This window comes from Helicoverpa zea, chromosome 18 (genome assembly GCF_022581195.2).
Source record: "Helicoverpa zea isolate HzStark_Cry1AcR chromosome 18, ilHelZeax1.1, whole genome shotgun sequence".
Taxonomy (NCBI): domain Eukaryota; kingdom Metazoa; phylum Arthropoda; class Insecta; order Lepidoptera; family Noctuidae; genus Helicoverpa; species Helicoverpa zea.
Genome location: NC_061469.1, coordinates 1,297,697 through 1,323,092, shown reverse-complemented (window position 1 = coordinate 1,323,092; position 25,396 = coordinate 1,297,697). Strand labels below are relative to the sequence as shown.

Sequence of the window (25,396 nt, the reverse complement as noted above, 5' to 3'; positions counted from 1 at the left end):
TCAAAAATTTTGACATTGCGCTGACAAACGCTGAGTGACAAAGTAAAAAAATTAAAGCTGGAGTTAAATAAGAATTTTATGTAATAATTGTTTGTTCCGTTACAATTTCTTTTTTGAAAAGTGTAGAATAGTGTAGAACATAAATATCAAGTTCGAATGTATAATTTTCATTTTCAAGACATACTGAAAATAGATTCATCAATATCTGTGTGGTACACACCAGTGTTGCCCTTTTATGCCCGGCTTCACCAAACTCGAGATAAATATGCATAAATATGTTGTGGATTTTGTTCTGCTTAGCTTATTGCAGAGATAAGCCATATATAAAAATAATGTCATGATTTATATTCAAATAAGTAAGATAGGACAATAAAATCAAAAGATCTTAAAACACTTGCCTGGCAGGAGCTTGGTATTGGATTTATAATTAGCTACACATTAAACTATTTCCAATCGTTTGTGAAAAGAGCTATGTCATTGCTGGGTTTCTAACTGATTACTATTCATTCTAAGCCTAATTATACTATAGTTATTAGGTATTAAATTAATGAAGTTTTATTTTTGGCACTGGGTATAAAATATCATTGCCACGTCTCATAAAAACTTAGTAGAACTTTCTGCTGTGTTTTAGGAAACAATAAAAAAATACTTAAAATTAATTAAATTAGATTTTTTAGGGAATGTTCACAAGTTATTATTATCAATTTCTCAAAATTCTATATATTGTGTTTATCAAACGTTGGCAACATTTAGTGTGTGAGTGAACGCAAAAAAAAGCTTGCCGATATTTCATCCATCTCCCTCGTAAATTTTGGACATAGGCTGATTGACAACAAAAGGCACTATTTTGAGGATCATTGTTGTTTTAAATGTTTCCTTGTAAATAAGTGTTGTGAAACGAGCGCCTGTATTCGTGATTTACACCGTGGATGAAAAAATATGAAGCGGCGAAATGCCGAAACTGGGAAGTTGCGGCGCCCCTTGAAGCGCACAAAAATCACCGAAGGAATGTACGGAAAGTGAGTGGATACTGTTTATGTTGGTCGTTAATTATCAGGAAATGGTTGTGCATAATGTGCGGCATCTAATTCTGTGATAAACTTAGGAATAATATTACGGAATATATTGAGTATGTGGGTAGAAAGTACCATCTGGCGATGAAACACCACCGTCTGTGTGGTGCGAAAACAAAAAGAAGTCAAAATACACGTTTTTCGTGTTGAAATGTGTTCGAATGTGCAACATGTGTAGACTGCATGTCACCACTGGCGTATTACTCATGTGGAACAAGTGGTCTGATAAAAAACGGCGACGAGACCAACTTACAAAAATACACAAATCAAGCAAAGTAAACACAGCTATAAAACCTGTTCGCTTATTTAAAACTTGTAGGAAACCAAGTTTAGTGACATTTAGCACTTAAAAACAGAATTTTGGCATGCTATATTATTCTTGAAGCCAGATCTGTTATAAATAATTTATTAGGTCCAGCATTTTATTAACATGCTAATAATTACTGAATTTAAAGGTAAAAAGCTCACAAATTGTGAACTTTATGCAGAATAACACTCATTCATACCATACCACTACCAATTATCCTGTCTGTAAAGCATAATGATGTTGACAACATAAAAATCAATAATAACAAAACTTCTTATCAAATGTATCAGTTTTTAAGATAACAGAACACCAAACCAATCAAATTTTTTAAAACTATCAACTCTGTTAGAGGCTACTTACTCTTCCTCACACATTCCCTTCTAAAGGCATTGTAAATATGTACTTAACAAATTATTTGTTAGGAATTAAAATAAATAGATATTTAAAAAATAAGGGTCAGTGGGTCACCTGTACTGTGGATGTAACTCATATTAACAAGTACTAGAAAGAAACAAGTACTATTAATGAATATAAATTTATTAACTACATTAAAAAGTTTGTAAAAATGTTCTTGAGCCTTTCTAGAATCTTGATAATTATAGAGCGTGTTGTCTATTTATTTTTCCATTAATTAGCTTAACAAACAACATTAAAATTAATAATGTCACAAGCTATTTAGATAGTACAATTCCATTACCAATTCAATTTGTTTTATTGACTAGTAAATTACATTGCTCTAAGTATATGAGTGTTAAAAATAAACTCACATTAAATGTGGTATAAATAAATATTTGAAAAGGCATATGCTATTACTTATCATGGGTATATTTCCAGCAAAAGTAATTTCTTTGTGAGTTGACCCTAAAACTAATAATTATAGGCATACCACAAAAAGTATAAGTAGGAAAACTATTGGTATTTCATAAATACCACTCAAGAATATAGGCTGGTATTTTCGCAATTAAATACCTACTTCATTTATTAACTTCCTTAGTTTAAATAAACTAGGTATATATATAGACTTTATCTCAAAATTAGACTTGCACCAATGAGTTGGTTGAATATACTTTTGTTGGCTTGCTGATTGTGTATTGAACCAGGTTCTGTAGACTCATTTGATCTTAATTATAATGTTCTTTTCATCAATTTAATCTAAGGGTGCGTCCACATCTCGCGAGCCGATCGCGAGCTGTCCGCGAGCTGCGCGCGTGCAGTCACTGCAATAGTTCGGTGCGCCTCTTTAGCGCAACTCACGCAAGGCTCGTATAGAGCGCGCGAGCGGCGCGCGATCTGCGCGCAATCAGTTCTCGCCCTTACAGTTCCGTATATTGGCTCAGTACTATCGAAGATGGCAGACGTCGCGCGCCGCCTGCGCGCCGCTCGCGTGCGGCGCTTAGGTCGCGCGCGAGCTGCGCGCGGGCGGCGCAGAAGCGGCGCACGAACAAAAATGCACGCGCGCAGCTCCATGTGGACGCACCCTTAGAACAATATAAAGTATGTCCATGATTATTAAGCTTCTAAGCCCTCACAAACATGAATATTGTAAGTTATTTCTAAATCTTCAAAGTCGTCCTGCTACACTTATCCCAATACTTATCTTATCTTATCATCATCTCCTAAGAACATTCTTGCCAGCTATATTGTCTAATATATTAACACAGAAGTAATAGACAAATACACATTTTCAATCTCCTAATGCAGGGATTATTTGGGTAAAAGGAGCTTCAATCACCTCTTAACATTAAACTTTTTGGTTTCATTAATATTTTTTTTGTACCTATATTTCGCAATCCTAATATAATATTGTAAATATTTCAGTTCAATGCTGTACCTGAAGTTTGTGATGATTTGGGCGACAGTTGTCATGGCCGACTACATGCTGGAGTTCAGATTTGAGTTCCTCTGGCCTTTCTGGATGATGCTGAGATCAGTCTACGATTCATTCAAATATCAAGGACTTGTAAGTTTATTTTTGTTACTGGTGTAGTTTGGCCTTGGGTAGTTATGATACTTCCTGATGAGATTTCTTGAGCTTATCTAGATTATAGAAACATTTGAATAGGTTTCATTTATGAACCCCTAACAGATAATTTATAATCATGCATTTTAATGTGAAATGGCCTCTATAATTAGGGTTCTATATAGCATCTATACTTCTATACTAATATTATAAAGCTGAAGAGTTTATTTGTTTGTTTGTTTGAACGCGCTAATCTCAGGAACTACTGGTCCGATTTGAACAATTCTTTCGGTGTTAGATAGCCCATTTATCGAGGAAGGCTATAGGCTACTTTTTATCCTGGTTCGTGCAGAGGTTCCCATGGGATGCGGGTGAAACCGCTGGCAGAAGCTAGTTATGAATAAAGTAAATAAATAAAACTTTTTAACTTTGAGTCATCTGTCATTCAATAAGGAATGAAACCCTAACTTAATTCAGAGCGAGCTGCATTGTATTTGGAGGATATAGGACAAGTTTTGTCCTGACTGTTTTCAAGTTTCATAGGGGTTAGCTGACCTTGGCCCACTTTTACCACAAAAGACCGAACAATCTATTTTCCTAAGTTATTTTAGGGGGCAAATACTGTTTCTGAACTGTATGTGGTACAGACAGGAAGTAAATAAGTTTAAGTAACAGTAATTAAGTTTTTTGTGGTCTTGCAAGACAAACAATACTTATTCACACTGAGTATTCTCAGGCTCTACTTAACATAATACTACATTTAGCTGTTTACCTAGTTTTTTTGTGAACTAGTTTGTGACACCAATATGTAAATTGCTTTATGAATAAATTAGCACATTTTTGCTACAAAGACTATATATATTACATCAATGTACAAAAAATAAACTATTAGTTGCTATGCAAGCTTTTGTACAAATAGACATTCTCATGAATAAACGGATCACTGTACTTTTGAAATTATCAGTAAAATGTTTGTACACAAAATCCAAGCTTTTAGCCTGGTGTCTTGCGTAGATATTTTTATACTCGAAACCTTTTATACAAGCACAATTTAAACTAGACATGGGAAAAACGAATCATTGAAAAGAAAAGATTGATATGTATCTTTTGATCACTGGGATATGTATCACTCTTTTGTATCTCTATTATTATTATATCTAGCCTGTAGTGTCCCACTGCTGGGCAAAGGCCTCCCCATCTCGCTTCCACTCTTCCCGATCTTTCGATCGTGTGCACCAATCCGGACGATAGGCGTCTAGTTCGTCACGCCATCTCTTCCGGGGCCTACCCCGCCTGCGGTGTCCATCCTGAGGTGTCCACTGGGTGATAATAGTGGCCCATCTCTCCGGATGCATTCGGCTGACGTGTCCGGCCCAGTTCCATTTTAATGTCGCCGCCATTTGGCCCACATCCGCGACTCCTGTTCTGGAACGTATCACGGTATTCCGTATGCGATCGGTCCGTTTAATGCCTAAAAGGCTACGTTCCATTGCCCTTTGGCAAACCTTGAGCTTGGACTTCTGACACTCCGTGAGAGACCAGGTTTGTGCACCGTAGGTTAGGACGGGCAAGATACACATGTCGACTAGCTTTCGCTTGAGTGAAAGGGGAAGGTCCCCTTTCATGTAATGCTTCATGGACCAGTAGCTTTTCCAGGCGTTCTCAATGCGACGGTCGATTTCTCGCTGTTGCCTGTTTTCGAAAGAGACTAACTGGCCCAAGTAGATGTATTCGTCGACATAATGTAGAGCTTGCCCGTCTACCTCGACCCTACGTTTCGTGCTGTTGGTCATTGTCTGTGTCTTATTCATGTTCATTTGAAGTCCAACCTCTCGGCTTGCCATGCTCAAATCTTGGAGCATTTGTTGGAGTTCCTCTGATGTGGACGCAAAAAGGACGATGTCATCAGCAAACCGCAAATTTGTAAGCCTCTTGCTCCCGATCGCGATACCTTTTGATGTCCACGGCACAGTCAGCTTTTTGAAAACTTCCTCCAGCGTACACGTGAAGAGGTTTGGTGATAGTGGATCACCCTGTTTCACGCCTTTCTCTATGTGGAATGTTGGACCTGGGGAAAGGAGCTTTACTGACGCTGTACTGGCTCTGTAGATTAGCTCCAAAAGCCTTATGTAGGTCTCATTTACATTTTGTGCGCGTAAAGATGTGAAAATCGCTGTGTGCTTGAGACTGTCAAAAGCCTTGGAGTAATCCACAAAAGCCAGATACAACGGTTTGTGGTATTCATTGTATTTCTCTATTATTTGATTTAATGTGAATAGATGATCGGTTGTGGAGAAGGACGGGCGGAATCCGGCCTGTTCGATTGGTTGATGTTGGTCTAGGTGTTCTCTAATGCGGTTGTGTATCACTTTAATGAATAGTTTATACAGATGCGAGATCAGGCTTATGGGTCTGTAGTTGTTGATGTCTGTCTTATCGCCTTTTTTATGGAGAATAATTATATTTGAGTGGGTAAACTGGAGCGGTATCTGGCCAGTAAATAAAATGGAGTTGAAAAGGTTTGTAATATGGGGTATTAGGGTGTTCTTAAACAATTTGAGAATCTCAGTACTGATACCATCGTCTCCGGGGCTCTTGTTGTACTTCAGGCTTTTTAAAGCCACATCAACTTCACCGCCAATAATGGGAGAGATGTCAGGACGGAGGTATTCGATTGGTTCAGAGAGTCTGGATGAATCAGCATACAAGGTTTTAAAGAAGTCGGTGCAAATGTGACTTATCTTCTCTCTACTGTATTGTTTGATACCGTCTCTGTCGCGCAAACACGTCAGCCATGTTTTGTTTTTTGAAATACCATCCTTTGCCGATCTCAGCGATCCACCCCGTTCCAAGGCAATTTTAATTGATTTTGTGCTGTGATTCCTCAGATCTTTCCGAATATTTCTCTTTACTCTCTTGTCTAGTTCTCTGTATTCGTCTGTTTGCCTAACTGAGTCTCTTCTTCGATCTATTAGTATTAGTGTGTTATGGGTAAGTTTGTTGGTTTTTGGTCTTTTTATTTTAATTTTATTGGTAGCTGTTCTTATGCTTTCTAAGATGGTATCGTATTGTTTCTGTGCGTCGCCTGTACTATTGTGCAATAAACTGAAACTATTTTTAAGTTCTAGTTCGAAGTCTTCGTAGTTTCCAAGTAAAATTTGTTTGTTTAGTGTTTTTATTCTATTTCGGAAGAGATGTTGCCTATGAATTTTAAAATTAAATGTTAATTTTGCCCGAAGAGGTCTGTGATCGGAAGAAAATTTGATTTTATTTATAATTCCTACATCTTTTATTATGTATTTGCAGGAAGATAGTATAAAATCAATCTCATTTCTGGTTTTGCCGTCTGGAGAAATCCAAGTCCATCTGCGCTGTGGCTTTTTTGTGAAGAAGGTGTTAGAGATACTCAGCATTTGCCCGAAAGCAAATTGGAGAAGACGGCTGCCCCTTTCATTGCGAGTGCCTAAACCGTGTGGGCCTATAATTTTGCCGTCATCATGATGTTGTCGAGCACCAATCTTGGCATTGAAATCGCCCAATACCATATTAAATGTGCCTCTGTTGTCATCACAAGCCTTGTTCAGCAGGTCGTAATAATCTTCAACCTCATCATCAGAATACGCAGATGTTGGTGCATATGTCTGGACAAGAGTTAAAGTTTTAGTGTTTGTTAGTCTGAACTTGATAACGGCCACCCTCTCTGAATAACCTCTAAATTCTATTATATTATTTTTCCACTTTTTAGAAACCAGAAAACCTACTCCATGGAGACCGTTGTCAGTACCAACGTGGAAGAATATATTATCATCCCTTTCTTCAGTTAACTCTCCATCTCTTCGCACTTCTGAAAGACCTATAATGTCCCAACGGATGTCTTTAAGGGAGTTTTCTAATTCTACTAAGCGCTCGTTTTTAAGCAAGGTTCGCACATTATAGGTTAATACATTCAGACTCTCAGTATCCAGTGAGACGTTAGCCGGGGTCGTTTGACGGGGTATCGATCCCGCCCGGAGATTGTATACGCCCCGGGTCCCAGCGCCAGGCTGGCTTCCGTCAGAGACAGCCCGGCCGCTGGGGCCGCCGGGCACTTGGGGCCGAACTGTGGGTGTGTAACTCATGGGGGTTTGGACCGTGTCCCACCATGCTGGTCCAGTGCACGGTTGGTGGGTGGGTTGCCAGAGCCTCGTTTGTTGTTTAGCAGGGTGCACCACGAGCAGGAGAGGTTGACTTGGGTCCCGAAAGATGATGTTTGGGACCCCATACACCCATATATCTCTATATCCTTTCGAATCCGCGAGTGACATTGTACTGTTGCTCAGAGTGACTCGCTTCGTTCAATTCAATCCAATGTATCACTAAATCAGTACGAACTAAGAGTGATAGATTCGTTTAGGATAGATAGATTCGTATACCAGTTTATAATATTTTTAAGTTTATTTTTTTATTATTTTTAAGTTTCTATTTTTCATTTTGAATTTAAGTTTACGATTTATGCAATTGGCTGTTAAAGCCGTGTAAATCGAATAAATAAATAAAAATAATGGTCAAACACTTATTCTCGGTATCGAGAAAGTGAGACAGAACATTCTAAGTAGGGAAGTGCGAAAGAGATGTCTGGACTTTCCGATGAGAAATCGTGACGCCAGCCGCTCAACGCTGTGTGTGCGAGTGCAACACAGATACAAACGGACGACGGATTGAATGAGTTGTTAAAGATCACTGATACATTCGGATTTGAACTGATACAAAGAGTGAGTGATAAGAACGGAAAGATACATATCTTTTTTATCTATCACTCCTGAGTTACCCATCTCTAATTTAAACTTTATCCTTTAGGTTTTGAGATAATATTCATTTTATCTAATACATAACAGGAAAAAATATCATATTTAGTATTCAAATAAGTAATCTAAATTGTAACCTTAATTCTTAGCAACAAGGTCCAAATTAGACATCTTAAAAATATCCTTCAAAACAAAAAAAGGTTAATGAGCTACAAATCTAAAATAAGTTCATTAAGTAAGTGTCAATGAACTTGATAACTTAAAGGTTACTGAACCATATAAAATCTTTATTTCTTTGTACATATAATATAAGAAAGAAAGAGGAACCATTTTTTTTTGTAATTTTTGTGGTCAGGCTTTGAAACAACAAAACCAAATTGAAAAATTATTTCACTTTCGGGAAGCTAGGCTATCTCTATAACATGGCTATATTTTGTACGGAAGAAGTTCCCCCGGGATGCGGTTGAAACCGCGGGAATCAGTTAGTGTTTTTATAATTTATGCCTTAAATTACTGTTGATAAGGTTTATTTTCCTTTGTCCACAGGCATTCTCAGTTTTCTTCATCTGCATAGCCCTGACATCAGATATGATATGTTTCTTCTTCATACCTATACAGTACATATTCTTTGCTGCCAGTACCTATGTGTGGGTACAATATGTCTGGTATACATGTGAGTATATTCTTTATATATTTTTAAGTCACGTCACTATATATGTTTGTACATAGTTTTTAAACATCCAGCGCAAAAAGACAACTAATATAAGTTTGACTTCTATGTGTGTCTGTCTGACTGTCTTTGTGTCTATCTGTGGCACTGTAGCTGTTAAACGAATGAACCAATATGGATGCTGTTTCTTTTTGGAAGTTGGTGTTCCTTAGTTTTACTTATCAGACTGACTAAACTTGTATGAATATTTTATGTCAAAAATTATCGTATCAAACGAGTGTAGTCAAATTAAAAGTTAATATTTTTCGTTCTACTGTTGCCTAAACAAATAAGGAAACAATAATGAAGATTAATTCATTAAAAACAAACCAACTAACATAGTTTAAAACTTTCGAGTGAGCGATTATTGCCGTGGAAACATTTTGTCTCGTACCAATTCACCATCCTTCGAGCCTTTTTCCCAAGCATGTTGGGGTCGGCTTCCAGTCTAACCGGATTCAGCTGAGTACTAGTGCTTTACAAGGAGCGACTGCCTATCTGACCTCCCGGGCGACCCGATACCCCTTGGCTAGACTGGCGTCAGACTTACTGGCTTCTGACTGCCCGTAAGGACTGCCAAGGATGTTCAATGACAGCCGGGACCTACAGTTTAACGTGCCATCCGAAACACAGCCAATGATGTCTAAGATATACTTAGAAAGTACATACAAACTTAGAAAAGTTGCATTGGTACTTGCCTGACCGGATCGAACCCGCGCCCTCATACTTGAGAGGTTGGTCCTTTACCCACTATATAGGCCACCACGACTTTTTTTTTAGTGGGATGATAGAATTATGTAGGTACTGGTAACTTCTAAAATTAGGCTTTTTGAACTTCCGGGAAAAGTTTTGTTATGTTTAATCATCCCAATATTTTAAACTCGAAAGTTTTTATTTATGGATGTTTATTATATGGCTAACCTTAATTCTATATCAGAATAACATACAACTATATTTTTGTCCATGTGCGGGATGTAATTCCGTCGGGTCGAGGGTGAAACCACAGGCAAAACAGATATTTTACAATAGTGTTGTGTTTTTAAGAAACATCCAGTGATGTATCAAAATAAAATATGTGTGACCATGTCTAACCATAGAAAGAATAAAAAAGCGGTATTAATTCAGTCAGTTTTCTCAAATATTCAATCCTCAACATTATTCATAGTAAAACAGTTCTCAATGTCAATTTCTCAACTTTTCATTTTGTAGGTACATTTTGTACACTGTACCAAAAATAATGATGTGTCCAATCATACAAGCCGGTTTACTTGTACTCATAGTATTTTACGAGTACCCAGAAATAGAGTTTGGCTGCCTTACAAGTAACATATATTTGCTGTTACCTACATAGTTCTATTATAAGTTTTAACGTATAATTTGGTGTGGCGTTGATGGTATGACAAGCGTGACAGCGTGTTGTTATGGGTCTGATTTTGTGGTATTTTTGGCTGAATTTTTTATTCATGAGGACTTTTTTATAGATAGATATTAGTTTACGATTATTTTCGCAGCATTATGCAGTGTATTACATTATTTATGTAGGAAACCATAGTAGCCAACTACATGGTAACAAATAAATAATGCTGGAACTAAATGACTAACTACATATCTATTAAGGGTATGAATGGCGGGTTTCTGATTGAAATGTATGACAGAAAAACATATTATGTTGTGATGCCACTTAATTCTTTGGCATAAAAGTGCCAGGATGATGTGTGATTTATTTAGAAAAATGAAAAACTATATTCCATTTGAGAAGGCATACAGCAGAAGATAATCTGCCCGGGCCACGACGTATGACTCATTTAAAATTTTAATTTAAAAAGAAACTGCGGAGACTAATAATTAGTCTCTTTCATTATTGTTTTACGCAGTAATTTGTTTGTCCGGATTTTTTGACCTTTAGTTACTTATTCAAATAGAGTAGGTATAGACAATAGATGTCAACATATTTTTCTCTTTTCGTCCCCCCTAGTCGCAGACAAAGGCATCTGCGTGCCAACAGTAGCGATCTGCTGCCTGCTAGTGTACGTAGAGACGTGGTGGCGGGGCTCCCGCGGCGGCTCGCTGTGCCGGCCGCTGGCGGCGCACTGCGTGGGCTACCCGGCGGTGACGCTGGGGCTGGGCGCCAAGGCGCTGCTCGCGCACCGCCTGCGCGTGCGCCGCCAGCGCCACGTGCGCGCCATGAACGAGTTCTACTTCCAGCTCATGCGGGATGCGCTGCCCGAGTCCGCGCTAGACCAGGTATGCTAGATAGTAGTCTTAGGAAACAGGATAAGTCGTTTTTAGACGGAGACGTTCAAGGAGAGCTGGAAGTCAAAGGTGTTTTATATTTAGCAAAAGCTGCTAACTGATCGGCTTCTATAAAAACCATAAGTATTGGTATTTGTAATTTTGTGTAAGTCCAATTCCTTTCATTAAAAGTATTTACCTTATTTTTTTCACGTTTCAATGAATGTAAAGTACATATTTCAAATGTTAAGTAATAGCTTTATGCGTCCATCTCAAACACACCGAATATGCCTGGCATATAGTTGGTACATTATGATCTAACCTTGGTTACACTCCCACCAGACGCAGACTCACCAGCAAGCACAAACGCAATCAGTGTCCAAAGAGGCCACACCCGGCGCCGACTGCGCCTCACACACACAGGCGCAGGAGCCGCGCTACATGAACGGCTCCCTGCGCCGCTGTCGCTTCAAGACGGACGGCCACAACGGACACTGTCCGCAGGACCATTCGCAGATACAGAATAAGGTAATGTGATACTAAATAGGATAATTTTGTATAAAAAGTGCCAAAGAGGGAGTGATACGACGCCCAGTAGCTCCCCTGCGACGCTCAATAGGTCCCCTATATATATATATTAAATTCATTTATTCAAGTGACCATGACTCATTTTGTTAGTAACAATTTTTACTTAATTACTATGTTAGTAAATTACAAAACAAAGCATCCTAACCTAAGATAACTGCCTGTATCGAATCACCACTGCAGGTCTATCACCGAAGTGGAAAGTCTGCAGCAGTGATTCATATACAGGCCAGTGGCGAGGCGTCCTTATAAGCCGATTCCCATCGGCTTCCCTTTCGAATTTCAAGAAAGGAGCATAAGTATAAGTTATAATATAGGTATAGGTATAATTAATATAATCATTTAAACCACACAATTTAAATATGTAGGTATAAAAAAACGCCTACCACCGTAAAAAAAATTGTCTATAAATTACTTGAAACATTTTGCTCCTACTAAACAAGCCGCTAAGCGTCTCGGCTTCCTCCTCCATACAAAACTACGCTTGCGTGACGTCATCCACGCCGCGCCGCGCGATGTCCGCGGCATATGGGCGAGCGGTAAGCCGGCTCACGGAGCGGCTTCCAGCCAATCAAAACTCGCGAGTGAACGAGAAAGAACGCGTCAAGAGTAGAGTAGCTATATCTGTCTACGCGCGAGTGACAGCGCTTAGAGCTCTCAAATATGTAAACAAACAAATCAGACAAATTCACTCTCATTGTTCTTATTTTGTTTTAGATAATATCATTAACAATTTGTTCGTTGTATTATTTAATTGAATTTATTAGTGTGTTATATTTTTATTAGTCAGTTGGAAATAACATAGTTCGTGTGTGTATTGTGTTGTGAAAATAGAGAGACCTACGTTGAAATGAGTTATTTTGGTAAGTAGACAGTTTGCATCAGGTTTCTTTTTAGTGTACCTACTTTTAAAACTTAACTAGGATAGCATTGGTCGCATTAGACTGTTTTCTGACAGATTATTTACTTTAGGAAGAAACTTGTTTTTCAAGGATATGTTTTGAGAATAAAAACGTGTTATAAAACTCGGGCACGCCGCACGGGTAAATTACTAACGTCGTGACGGATTTATGAAACATGAAATGTATTCCTATACGATAAATATCAATGGCTAACAGGCCGTTGTAAATTAAATAAAATGTATTGTTTCTAGTGCCAACTTTTCTCAGATTCTAGTACTTTATGGAATAAAGTTTTATAGATATTAATAATCTGCAGAATTCCTCGAGAAAACATGTTCAAACTATCAGTCTCTCAGTCAGTGCTAAAAGGTGAACTGAGAAATTACCTCCATTACCTCTCCCCCCGTCCCTGAGACCCCCAGTTTTTTTTGCTGCGGCTTCCCTATTTCAATAAACCACCCTTCGCCGTGAGAATGGGCCTATGAGGCCCTTTCTACGGCTTTCAATTAGTTCCCTATGAGGCCCAATAGTTCTTGTATGATGCTACATTGGTCTCTTATGACTTTCAATGGATCTCCTGTGACGTCCAATAGATCTCCTGAGAACAACTTGAGACGGGTTGACCGGAAAACGAAATAGTTGTTTGAGAGACCTAGAGATGAAGAAGCATCGGGAGCTATGTTTACAAGTTGATATGGAGACACAATAGAAAGATATAAGTTCCAAAAAAAATACATAATTAAAGCAGTTTTCACATATTTTTTTTTTCTGTATCCACAGTTAGAAAAATTAGAAAAGCATTTAGCGCAGCAGAATTCGAGCCGCGACAAGTCGTCGACGCAGGCGTCGAACGCAACGTCACACGGGTCGAGTGGCTCGGGGGGCTCGGCGGGCTCGGGGAGCTCGGCGGGCTCGCACGCGCTCAGCAACGGCAGCGCCTGCCATGCACACACTGACGACGACGATCGACACGACCATAGTAAAGGTCAGTCAGATATAAGTAAAGTAAGAAAAAGAATTAATCGCCTTCTGGACCCAAAGGCCGCGCGATTTACCACTGATATCCAAAGGGCCAGAGCCAAATGATCCCTCCCGCTGCGCCCACAGTGGGTCCTGATGATCTCAACAAAAGGGCCAGGGCCTACCTCAGCCGCGGGTTCTTTGGGCTAATCGCCTAAAAATATATAATTTTTAATGAAATAATTCTTAGTAAATAGTCATAACATGACCCTTATAACTATTTAACTTCCAAAAATCCATAAAATATAAATCCAGTTTGGTAACGTAAAATGAATTTTCGGATTATATTAACACTTTGTATCTTTGCAGGTGGTACAAAGTCTTCGAAGTCAGACAAGAAAGAGGCTAGTACGATAAAAGAAGAAAAGAGAAAGAATAAAAACAGAGATAAGGATAAGGACAGCAGTGATAGTCATAAGAGTACAGAACATAGTGAGTATAAATCATTCTTACAATATATTTATCGCTAGCTTTTTACCGCGGATGTGCCTGTGTCCCAAGGGATCCACTGGATCCACATCACGTACTCGTATACAAAATAGCCAAGTTTTATCAAAATCCATTAATAAGAAGAAATTAACACTCACAAACTTTCACCTTTATGTGAAAATAAAATATTAGTATGGATGTTTAATTTGTGACATTTTCTTTTCCCTTCCAGCAAAAGAACAAATAGTTAAAGATAAAGAAGTAGAGAGTACAAAAGATTGTGTAAAAATTAAGGAAAGCAGTAAAGAGGTTAAGGAGAAAGAGAAGGAACGAGAAAGGGAGAGGGAACGAGAAAGAGAAACGAGAGAACGCGATAAAGAACGCGAGAGAGAGCGGGAACGTGAACAGGTAAGTTACAATGCATTTTTTGTATGTTCATAATAAAAGTGGATTTTTTCAGATTGTAGCGCATTGATGTTTCCTTCTTAAATTTTTTTTTCAATTCTTATTTTTTTATAATGTTACACATTTTATTTGGCAACGGTAGATTTTACTGGATTTAGAAAATACAAAAAAATCTGTAAGCTCTTGTGTCTAATATGGATAACGGCAGAAGAGCTTTTCCATAATTTGAAACTGAATTTGATAACAGTAGGATTGTTTTTTGTATTTGTTGGGTATCATTTGAACTAATCAAAAAATGCTTTTTAAGCTGAAAAATTCCTGTTCCTTTATTTTCTCGGTGTCTTATACTTAGTTCCACGATTTTAACATGATCAATCCACCACAGCGTGAAGCTCGCGAGTGCTTAGAAGAACTAAAGAAGGTGCGAACAGAGCTCGCGGCGGCACGTGCATCTGAGGCGGAGGCTCGCCGCGCACTGGCGGCCGCCGCCGCCGCCGAGCGACAGCGCCGCGCCGACCACGCGCAGCTCAAGCAGGCGCATGCAGCGCTGCAGCACAAGTGAGTACTGGCTGGATGGAATCATGTTCTATTTTTGAATTTTCAAAATAGAAAACGGACTTTATCTCAACGTCATAATTTGTTAATATTTTTAGACAAGCGTTCAACAGACGTTTTAAAGTTTTTGTGGTACGACGGTAAATGTTCAACGGGTTTTTTGTTGCTTGTGTAATAGAGGGTGACAAAAATATTTTTTCCATAAATTGCAAGGTGATTCATTGTTGCGACTTTTAGCCACTCAAGCGTCCAAGCCGCGCGGTGATTCTCGGCCCACCTGTCCGCGCATGAAATGTCAATTGCTTTTTTACGACCAAGCGAGACTCTCTCAACAAAAACAATTACTACTGAAAAACTACAATAGCTAGATTCGAATAAAAAATACTCACGGAAAGCTAAAAGAATGTAAAATTTTATTTGATTAAAAGTAAATTACTTTAATTAATATTATAGGATGATAATAAAGTATAAAGTTGAGGATATCAAAAAAAATATCGTATATTTTTTTTATTCAGAGTTTTATAAGAAAAATATAGTGGTTACTGGTAACAATGTTTTTTTATTATATTAGTACAGGATATACTCTTTTAAATGATACCAATATCTTAATATAAATATTTAGTTTTCTGTCATGAAAAAATAAACAAAGTTAAGTGTTTCTCAAGCGGTCACTGGGCCTCGGGCGACGTAAAAATGTGACAAGATGGCCGCCCGGCTAATAGCGTGTTCACACGACGAGGTTGTTTTAATGAAATTTTTTATTAATTTTTTTAATTAAACGTTTACTTTTATATAATTTTATTACATATCCTTTTTTATTATACAAATGATGTTAAATAGAAAAAAAGAAAGCGGTTATTGGTATAACAGTAAAATAAATACACTGTAAAACTGAAAAAAAAAAAAAAAAAAAAACAGTAAACAAACATTATAATGCGCAAGAGCCTAAGCTCAGTAAAGCCACATTTTTTACAAACCACAAAACATACCCAAATTGATCATAAAACGCTCCGTGTGAACAAAACATTATTTACGTTGTAAGTAGATCTGTCCAAGGGGAGTCTGCTCACCAACACTAAAATCATGTATAACGTCTTAACATTTTAATCATTATAGACCCCATCTCAATGTATTTCGTTTGTAAATGGCCATTAACGTGCTAATAGTGAAGGATTTTCGTATATTTTGCATTTATTTAACAAAAATAACCAATTAGAATACACTGTAAACAATAGAAAAGTATCAAACGATGATCGTGTAGTGATCGTATAACTTTTCCAATTAAATTATACTATGTAAACGTTTTGAAATTGTCGTAATAATACATATTTCTTAAAGGAAATTTCTTCACGTTTATTTTGATATAAAATAACAATCTAAATAACATAAAGTAAATAACCACTAGAGAGCGCACTCGCCAATTTCTTCTAAGAACACGACTCACCACTGCGGGCCGGGGGACGCGGCATAATCCGCGGCTACTATTGGTCAATTCAAGGTCGAGTTGCACGAGTACGCCCAGCAAGGGATGGCTCTCTTTCAATTTAAAAATATCGATAAAATGTATTTCATCGTAATAATAAATACTCAATAAAAATCTTATAAAAATATTTAATAAAAATCAGTCTATTACAAAAAAGAACTATGTACAAGAAAATTATTGATTCACAAAATGTATTAATTTTGTATTCATTTTTGGAATCGCTGAACTAAATAAACGTCGGAGTTGTTTTAAATATTTTAAACAGTCGGGGGTGAAGTGCCTTGAGCAAACAACGCTGTACTTTGTTGGAGACAATTTTCCCTATTGATAGTATCTATCCACTTCTCTTTTATTTCTGGAATCTTCGGAAATCTAAAATGAAAATACATTTTTTTCGATTACATTAACAGTAACTTGTGGAGGCACCAGGAACAGCCGTCTGTAACGTCGCTATGAACAGTTAATTAACTCATTGGCCAAAATAAAACAATTTTTTTTATTAATGTAAATGTACTATTATCGATATCCACTTCATCCTTTAAGGTAACAGCCCAAATTTCTTCGATAGGAATACAAAGGGCAAGAAAGAGATGGACGTATTAGAATTCCTTAATGAAAGAAAGGGACTTTCCCAAAAGACATCAACGAGTGTGAGCGCGGTTCACCAACCACCAATTTAAATAGACCCCTGTGGTATTTTCGTAATATAATTAAATGAAAGCCAAATTTATTGATATTGTATGTGTATATGTATTGATATTTACCGATGAAAACTAATGCCATCATTTTTGTAACTAGATGTCCTGGATTCTTTCTCGCACCATTTCACCGCGCATGTGGGCATCTTTAAACTTTTTTACTGAATAAAATCCACAATAATTTAGCGTGTACGCAGGTCATAGACTTGGTCACAACTAAATTTTTTTACTAGGATCGTAGCCTTATAAGAGCTAAATCTCTAATGTTTTTCGAGCGTCGGGGCACAGTATGCGCAGTCAAGTGGTTTTATAGTCTTTGCTAAATAAGTTATAAAACAAAAAACTTACCACATTTTTGTTAAGAGCTCCACACATAAAAAAGTCACTTGTCAAAAACGACGAACTGTCACTTATTTACATTTTATAAATTTTATGTTGCCATTGCACAGAAAAAATCACAACTCACTGATGACAAATTTCATAACGCGCCATCTAGTATCAATCAACTATATTAATACCACCCGGCTATAGCGCTGTACACGTTTAAACTGAACGATGTCGTTCGGTGACTGTAGTCACCATGGACGCTTAAGGCAAGAGTTTTTTGGTGACTGTACTCACCTCGGACGCTTGAGTGGTTAGTATGCTACATTGTAAATGTCGATGTTGAATGGTTCATTTTTGCTTTTGAAATACAGGTTGACAAAAATATTTTTTTCCAAAAATTGCAAGATGATTATTCTCAGCTTTTTGTTATGTAGTCCTGTTATTTACAGATTTTTCTAATATTTAAACATATCTGTGTACCTACTAAGGGTGACAGCGTGGCGTACGGGCGAGCGAGCGGCGCTAGAGCGACGGTTAGGCGAGGAGCGACGAGCGCGGACCGCAGCGGAATCGCTGCTGTTACGCGCCAGGCACGCTGCCCGACCGCCCAGGTAGGTTAGGTACCTAGTGTGTGCAGGGTGACACCATCCTTAGGTGGCGGCGGGTGACTTCACACCTTCCAGAATTCATCTTTTTTGTCTGTTTTTTACCACTTTTTTGTCATTCTTAATTTTCAAATGCAGGAGATATGAAATGCTCTAACAAAATTGGTTGTCTGTAAAGTCGGTTTATGGACGGTAGTTTGAGGCGACAACGTCAAACATGATAGATGTATATGAGCCGACCACTCGAGCCGATCATGCCTCTCTCTCGTTCTTGCTTGTGGAACGGGACAATGACGTCAATTTTATCGTGCAAGCAGCCCATAATAACGAGATTAGACGTTGTCACGTCAAAACCACGCGCTTGCAGTGTTCCTCAATTTGTTTGAAACCACGACACATTTTAAACACAATGGTTGTTCTTCAGCGGTGAGTGCGAGAGCGAGTCGTGTCGCGCGCGGCGGGCGGGCGCCGAGAGCGAGGCCGCCGCCCTACGCCGCGACCTGCAGCGCGCGCGGGACCGCGCCCTGCAGCTGCAGCGAGACCTCACGCATGCCACCGAGCAGGTAACGTGTAGCTACTGTCTGTAGAGCGAGGCCGCCGCCCTACGCCGCGACCTGCAGCGCGCGCGGGACCGCGCCCTGCAGCTGCAGCGAGACCTCACGCATGCCACCGAGCAGGTAACGTGTAGCTACTGTCTGTAGAGCGAGGCCGCCGCCCTACGCCGCGACCTGCAGCGCGCGCGGGACCGCGCCCTGCAGCTGCAGCGAGACCTCACGCATGCCACCGAGCAGGTAACGTGTAGCTACTGTCTGTAGAGCGAGGCCGCCGCCCTACGCCGCGACCTGCAGCGCGCGCGGGACCGCGCCCTGCAGCTGCAGCGAGACCTCACGCATGCCACCGAGCAGGTAACGTGTAGCTACTGTCTGTAGAGCGAGGCCGCCGCCCTACGCCGCGACCTGCAGCGCGCGCGGGACCGCGCCCTGCAGCTGCAGCGAGACCTCACGCATGCCACCGAGCAGGTAACGTGTAGCTACTGTCTGTAGAGCGAGGCCGCCGCCCTACGCCGCGACCTGCAGCGCGCGCGGGACCGCGCCCTGCAGCTGCAGCGAGACCTCACGCATGCCACCGAGCAGGTAACGTGTAGCTACTGTCTGTAGAGCGAGGCCGCCGCCCTACGCCGCGACCTGCAGCGCGCGCGGGACCGCGCCCTGCAGCTGCAGCGAGACCTCACGCATGCCACCGAGCAGGTAACGTGTAGCTACTGTCTGTAGAGCGAGGCCGCCGCCCTACGCCGCGACCTGCAGCGCGCGCGGGACCGCGCCCTGCAGCTGCAGCGAGACCTCACGCATGCCACCGAGCAGGTAACCAAACCTGCGACCCTCACCTGGCGACAGACTCCCTGAGGGTCCGTTCAGATAGACCGGCTCGGAGACCATCGGCGCGCAATTTTCTTTTCACACAGACCGGAGTCGGCTCCGATGCGGACCGAGAAAAATCGGATCGGAGCCGATCGGAGCCGGCTCCTCTTATTATTTCACACCGAGCGCCTTCGAGCATTCTTAATGACAAAAGCAGTGCGCATGCAAAAATAAACCTTACTTCAAATACTAAGTACTCAATTTTCGACGTGTTAAGAATTTGCTCTCCTCTCCGAGCCGGTCTATCTGAACGGACCCTTAGTCTGTCACCCGCAGGCTGTGCCTTGTGGTAGCATTTCCTGAGGCCGGGGAGAGGTGACACTCACTACTCTCCCTTTACGTCCACACATCCTCGCAAAAAGGGTGACGGTATTTCACCCATCTTCGTTGCCGATCACAAATATCGCCGATTAGTTTTAGCATTTCAGTAACAAATTCTAATGCCCCAAAACTTGCACAGCGATTGACCTTTCTGCTACTGATAATGCCGTATGCTTGACGAAATAATATGCCACAAACATTGATATACAAAAACCAAAGATGCACAGTCTCGAATAAAAGTAACGTTCGAAAGTGTTCCCGAACACTAATTCTGTCTTTTTCTATAAGGTACAAGCATACGTTATTGCAAGTTCAACTTTACGCGAATTGCTGAAAGTCGTTATTACAACGCACTGTAGTTAAAGCAATAAAAGTCGGCTAAGACAAAGAAAATGAGCGCACAATTCTGAATGTTGCAATATGCTCATTTGGTGAGGACGTTTTTGAGACGTTGAGTGTGCATCTTGGGTTTTTTGTATATCAATGGCCACAAAACAAGAAGTATAAAATGGTGTTATTATCCAGGTGCGGACACTAGAAGGCCGGCAAGCAGGCGCCAAGCCGTTCGAGAGCACGGCGTCGCGGCTGCAGCACCTCGAGCACTCGCTGTCGGCTGAGACGCGCGTCAAGCTCGACCTGCTGTCCGCGCTCGGCGAGGCCAAGCGTCGCCTGCACATACAGGACGGTAACTACACAATATCAGCCTTATAAACACCCCCAAAACACAAAGAACAAAAAATATCGGAAAAATCAGGGCAATTTTATCCCTTTCGCCGCTGACTGCATAATACTGTACACTACATCTCGTAAAACACCCCTAAAATACTGCAATCACAAGCATCATGGCAATTTTGTCCCTCTTTCCCCTCACTGCACAATACAGAACGGTAATACAAAACCAGACAACAAAATACCTACAAGCACCATAAAATTAGTTCCATATACAGGACGGTAAATATTGCCCAATATACAGCTTTCTACTGTTACAATAAAAAGGCATTTTCCTGTACTGGATGGAGATCCGGAGTCAGGATTATTGAAAAGAGTTGCAGTGGTCCTAGAGCTCGATGAACATTTAGTGCCATCTTGTTTCTGCTAACAACTTCCTTTCTCCTTTCAGACTTAATATCGAGACAAGACAAAGAAATAGAGGAACTTAAAGCTCAAATGCTGGCAGTGATGCCTACAGAGTTCGTAGCGCCGTCGAGTAACTCAGTGTCCAAGCTGCGGCTGTCGGACGGGTCGCCGCTGGACCCCAACGCGTCCGTCTACACGCCCAAGCAGCTCGCCCAGTGCTCCGACGCCTAACGGAACCTACGCGACCACGCAAGTATTGTCTAACTTACTTCAGTAACACAAAAAAATCAGTGAAAATGTTCCAAGTGACTGTGACTTTCTAACTTAAACTATATAAAAGAGTGGCGATATTTTTCCGAAAAAACTGTGGCATCCAGTGGTTTGTGAGATTTTTCAGAAGAATTTTCTACCATTCTACCATGTCACTGCTGTGAAGTGTTGCCAGATGCAAGATAAATGACTGTTAATGTTGTAATAGGGGACACGATTCACGAAAATACAGTTGTTTTGAGCTGAAATAATTTAGACGATACAATGATCTGATGATGGAAATAAGGAGTATGTAAGACCTTACGCGTTCTTCCGTAGGTTTCATAAAACCGAGCTTTGACCCCCACCCAAGCCGTACTGGTCTTTGTATGGGCGTTTTCTGATCTCAATTTGTTTTTTTTTTTGTTTTCTAATTGATAATGCAAGCTGACAAGATGTTTTCGTTAATTTATTGTGTTAGTTAAATTCTTAAAAGTGTTTTTTTTTTTTGTAAGTCGAAAGTGGGCGGGGTGCTTGACTGCCATTTTTGTTAAGAGTGATTTTGAAAAATTTCCTGCGTATCAGACTGATAAATTACATTGTATTTTTTTAGTGATTACTTTTTGGTAACAATGTTAACTGTTTATTTTTACTCTTGAGTTAAAATCGGTCTTAACTTTAGTCAAGTGTGATCGCCCGCAAATGTCCATACAAATATCGGTAAAAAAATAATCTGGATATACATAAAATAAATAAAGAAATAAACAAGTGTGTTAGTTTTGTAACAGTACGTACATAAAGTCAAGACAGAGCGTTTATTTTTTCATATATTGAAATATTTGAATTTCGCACATTTGGTGTAACTTTCTCTTGGTCTGAAATTACCTGGTGTTTACAATTCTTGTGAATTGTCACTTAACATGACTAGACGTTCGCTTTATTGTGCGCACAATTACGGCCGTATTTTAGCCTGTAAACGCGTTCAAAACGGCGAATATTCTTCTTTCAAACTTTGTGACTGTACGACGTTTCATTGAACAATAGCTCTTAGATCAAATGAAATAAGACGCATTTTCGATAGAACGACGGTCATTGCATTTTCCGGCATTTCTTCAAAAACCGAGGCCGTACATTGATCTCTTCAAGCATAATCTGTGTAGATACGACAGTCCTCCGTGTGATTCGCTGCTGCAGTGTAATAAAAGCGTGTTCTTTTTGAATTTTATGTGATAAATTGTACAAATTAAGATCTGAGATCGAGTCTTCTTCCTTGTATATTAAATTTGTAGTTTTATTCGACGTTTTTAGTCCAAATTTGTCTGTATTTACGTGTGGCGCCGCCTGGCGGTATGTTCGGGAACTATCGGCGTGGCGCTTACATTTTCTTGTTGAACATTTGAGAGCTGACGATGGCTTGACGTTTGACAGCATTTTGACAGATGGAACCATGACAGTTGTTACGTGACATGTTCCGGTTCGATAGTACTGCTCCGTTATGTTCGAATTTTGCGGATGTTTGTGGTTGGCATACTTAAAATAAACGTACTTAAATTATTTTTGGGCTAATCTTCCCTAACAATATAAATTAAGCTTCCAATTATAACCCGAAAACTTAACCATGTCCAGTATTGAAGAAATAGCAACAAACATCCTTGGAATTCCTTTTTTTAGATCCACCACACACTGCAGACTAAACTTTCGGCCGATAGCTGGTAAATTTGAAGGTAAACGTGAATCCAAACAAACTTTTCAGTCGGTCTGATACCGGCCGTATACCTGACCGTTGTAATGTGCACACTAAAATTCATTTCTATACTGAGTTCTGATCCCGATCAAACTATCGACCGACTAAAAGTAAAGTTTACAGTGTGCGGAGGCTCCGTAATTAATCATTCTAAATATTTTAATACCCAACTTTACTTATATTTGCGCAATTAATTCATTTCAGGCATTTAAAAAATATCTGTGGGTCGTTCATTTCTGTTTGTGCCTCATTTTCTTTGTATTTTTTTATTTATCAATTGAATTTACTTGACCACTGAACCCCATTATTTAGTTGCAGATTTAAGATTGACAAATGTTTAAATATCCTATTAGATAACAAAATATGTCAGTTTGAAAGATCCACAGACATTTGCTTTCTAACTGGCAGATTTTCCAATCGGTTTTCCTGTTTCGATAAAACAATTGAAAGTCATCGACCGATGACACGTCAATACGAGTGTATGCTTGAAAGATTTATAAGCCGAGTGTAGGTAAAACCGAGGGGCAAAATCCACTAGTATGAAAGTGCTCTAACGGAAGCATTTATTTACCTAATTGTCAATCGATATCTATGTCCAAAATTACTATACTTGTGTTCTAAATAAAATGTTTTTCCTACCATAAAAGGTGCGGGCACCAAAGTCCAAGTAGTATTTTTGGCAATTGGTCGCGATAAATATTTTTTTTGGAATACTGTCTTGTAGTTTTTGCATCGATATCGTACGTGCTAATAATTGTATGATTTTTGAGGGAAATAGCTCATTGAACTTTACAAATGTAATTACTAATTATTTTAATAATATGATGCAGTTGCCAGTCAATATTTTAGTGTAGTGATAGTTTTCTTTAAATGAGGAAACGATTTGACGGACGACGGATGACGGATTTCTTCTCTTGCGACTTTTTGGCATATTAATTTTATTCTGATTAACTCCCGAGTTCATTTACCTTCACATAATATGGATCACTTTAAACGACGGCCTCCCATATTATTTTAAAGAATGAACCAACAAAAAGCAAGTTGCATTTGAACTTAAGATAGCCGCACCATGTCTAGTTCAATGAGATATTATTCTTCAAATGATCATTAATTCACCTTAATTCCATCCATAGACCGTACGAAAAATGGCTTCCAAATCTCTGTTGCATTTATAAATAAATAGTACAATTAATTTTATATAGAAACCGCGAATAAAAGTACTAACTGACGGAATTGCGAGATAACCTAGCCTAGATAATGATGGATTCGTATAGTGCATAGAATTAATGTTGGATATTGTGAAATGCGGTTATTTTCCGACTTTTTTAAATGTTAAATTGAAATGTTTGTGAGTGCCAATTTATTCAATTCTATTTAAACTCCGCCTTGTGTATTTATTTGATTGGTAAAGCACTGTTTTTTTCGGGAATTCTCACGATGTTTCGATTTTTTAGAGCACATGTGACTTTCTGTATGTACAGAATGGATTTTTCGAATTTGTCGGTGTTTATAGCGCAAAGAATTTGTTTAGTGTCTAGTAGTTACTTCATCGACTTTGAGGCTGTTGCTGTCCAAAAAATACCTCTCAAATAAATATGCAAGGCTCTTGGAGCGTTCACACATTGCAGTGACGAGCGATATAACGCACATTGGTTATTACAAAATGTAAAGTGAACATTTCCGTATTATTTTTGAGATTTTGTATCATTTAAAGTTCACTCTAGTCTTAATAAAGGTCGGTTCAGCACTGTTCGGCAGACATGTCACTAGTCAGTTGTATTTAATATCCGCAGTTAGCATACATTTACTTGTATCAGTAACATGTGATATATTTTGTAAGAGGTTGTCATCACTTCATTTATTAATGGACTGTCCTATTTGTTGTGTTCAAGAGTGAGATTACAGTACCGGATAGTCACGGTCATGTGTGAAGCGACCTTTAAATTTATTTGTAAACCTAAGTTTTAGACGTTTAGTTTTTTTTTTTATTAACGGACTGCGCACTGCCCACGAAGTTTGACTTCCTTTCTATAGTTTGGAACTACGTAAAATGTTTGTGAAAAGTACTTAATTTTAGATTTAGACTTGATGTGATTATTTTTTTGGAATATTATGAAATCTGTATGCAGCACAGATACCGATGTATATTTTTTCATGAAACCGGATCAATACGAGAGCGTTATCGTAGGAACAAACGTACAATGGAACGATCTGAATTTTCACTAGTGAAATGTAAGTGATAATGTTTGTTTGTATTATAAACAGATGCTGTAACAGCAATAAAAAATCAGACTTGCAACTTTGTTTTTTTTTACCCTTGTTTTATAATGACAGAGCATTATTCAGGTGAATCAAAAAGTTTGTAGCCCTAAAGAAAAATCTGCTGTTTGAAAAGTGTAATACAAGTTATGTACAGATTTATTTAAAGTACATACATGATCAGTTACTGGAACTGAGGTAAGAGTTTCTAAATACTAAATATGTCAACTACTCAAATGTTCAGAACTTCAGAA

At 39.2% G+C, this 25,396-nt stretch overlaps 1 protein-coding gene across 1 annotated transcript; it reads left to right on the top strand.

Annotated features, from left to right (window-relative positions):
• The first annotated feature begins 784 nt into the window (after positions 1-784).
• On the top strand, positions 785-25,182 carry LOC124638707 (macoilin-2). Its single transcript, XM_047175737.1, has 13 exons — positions 785-1,019; positions 3,199-3,340; positions 8,671-8,797; positions 10,809-11,077; positions 11,408-11,593; positions 13,333-13,537; positions 13,882-14,004; positions 14,234-14,409; positions 14,792-14,964; positions 17,958-18,080; positions 18,499-18,637; positions 20,339-20,498; positions 20,934-25,182. Exons 1-13 carry the CDS (start codon positions 940-942, stop codon positions 21,119-21,121), a joined length of 2,091 nt encoding a protein of 696 aa, XP_047031693.1. The 5' UTR covers positions 785-939; the 3' UTR covers positions 21,122-25,182.
• Positions 25,183-25,396: the final 214 nt, after the last annotated feature.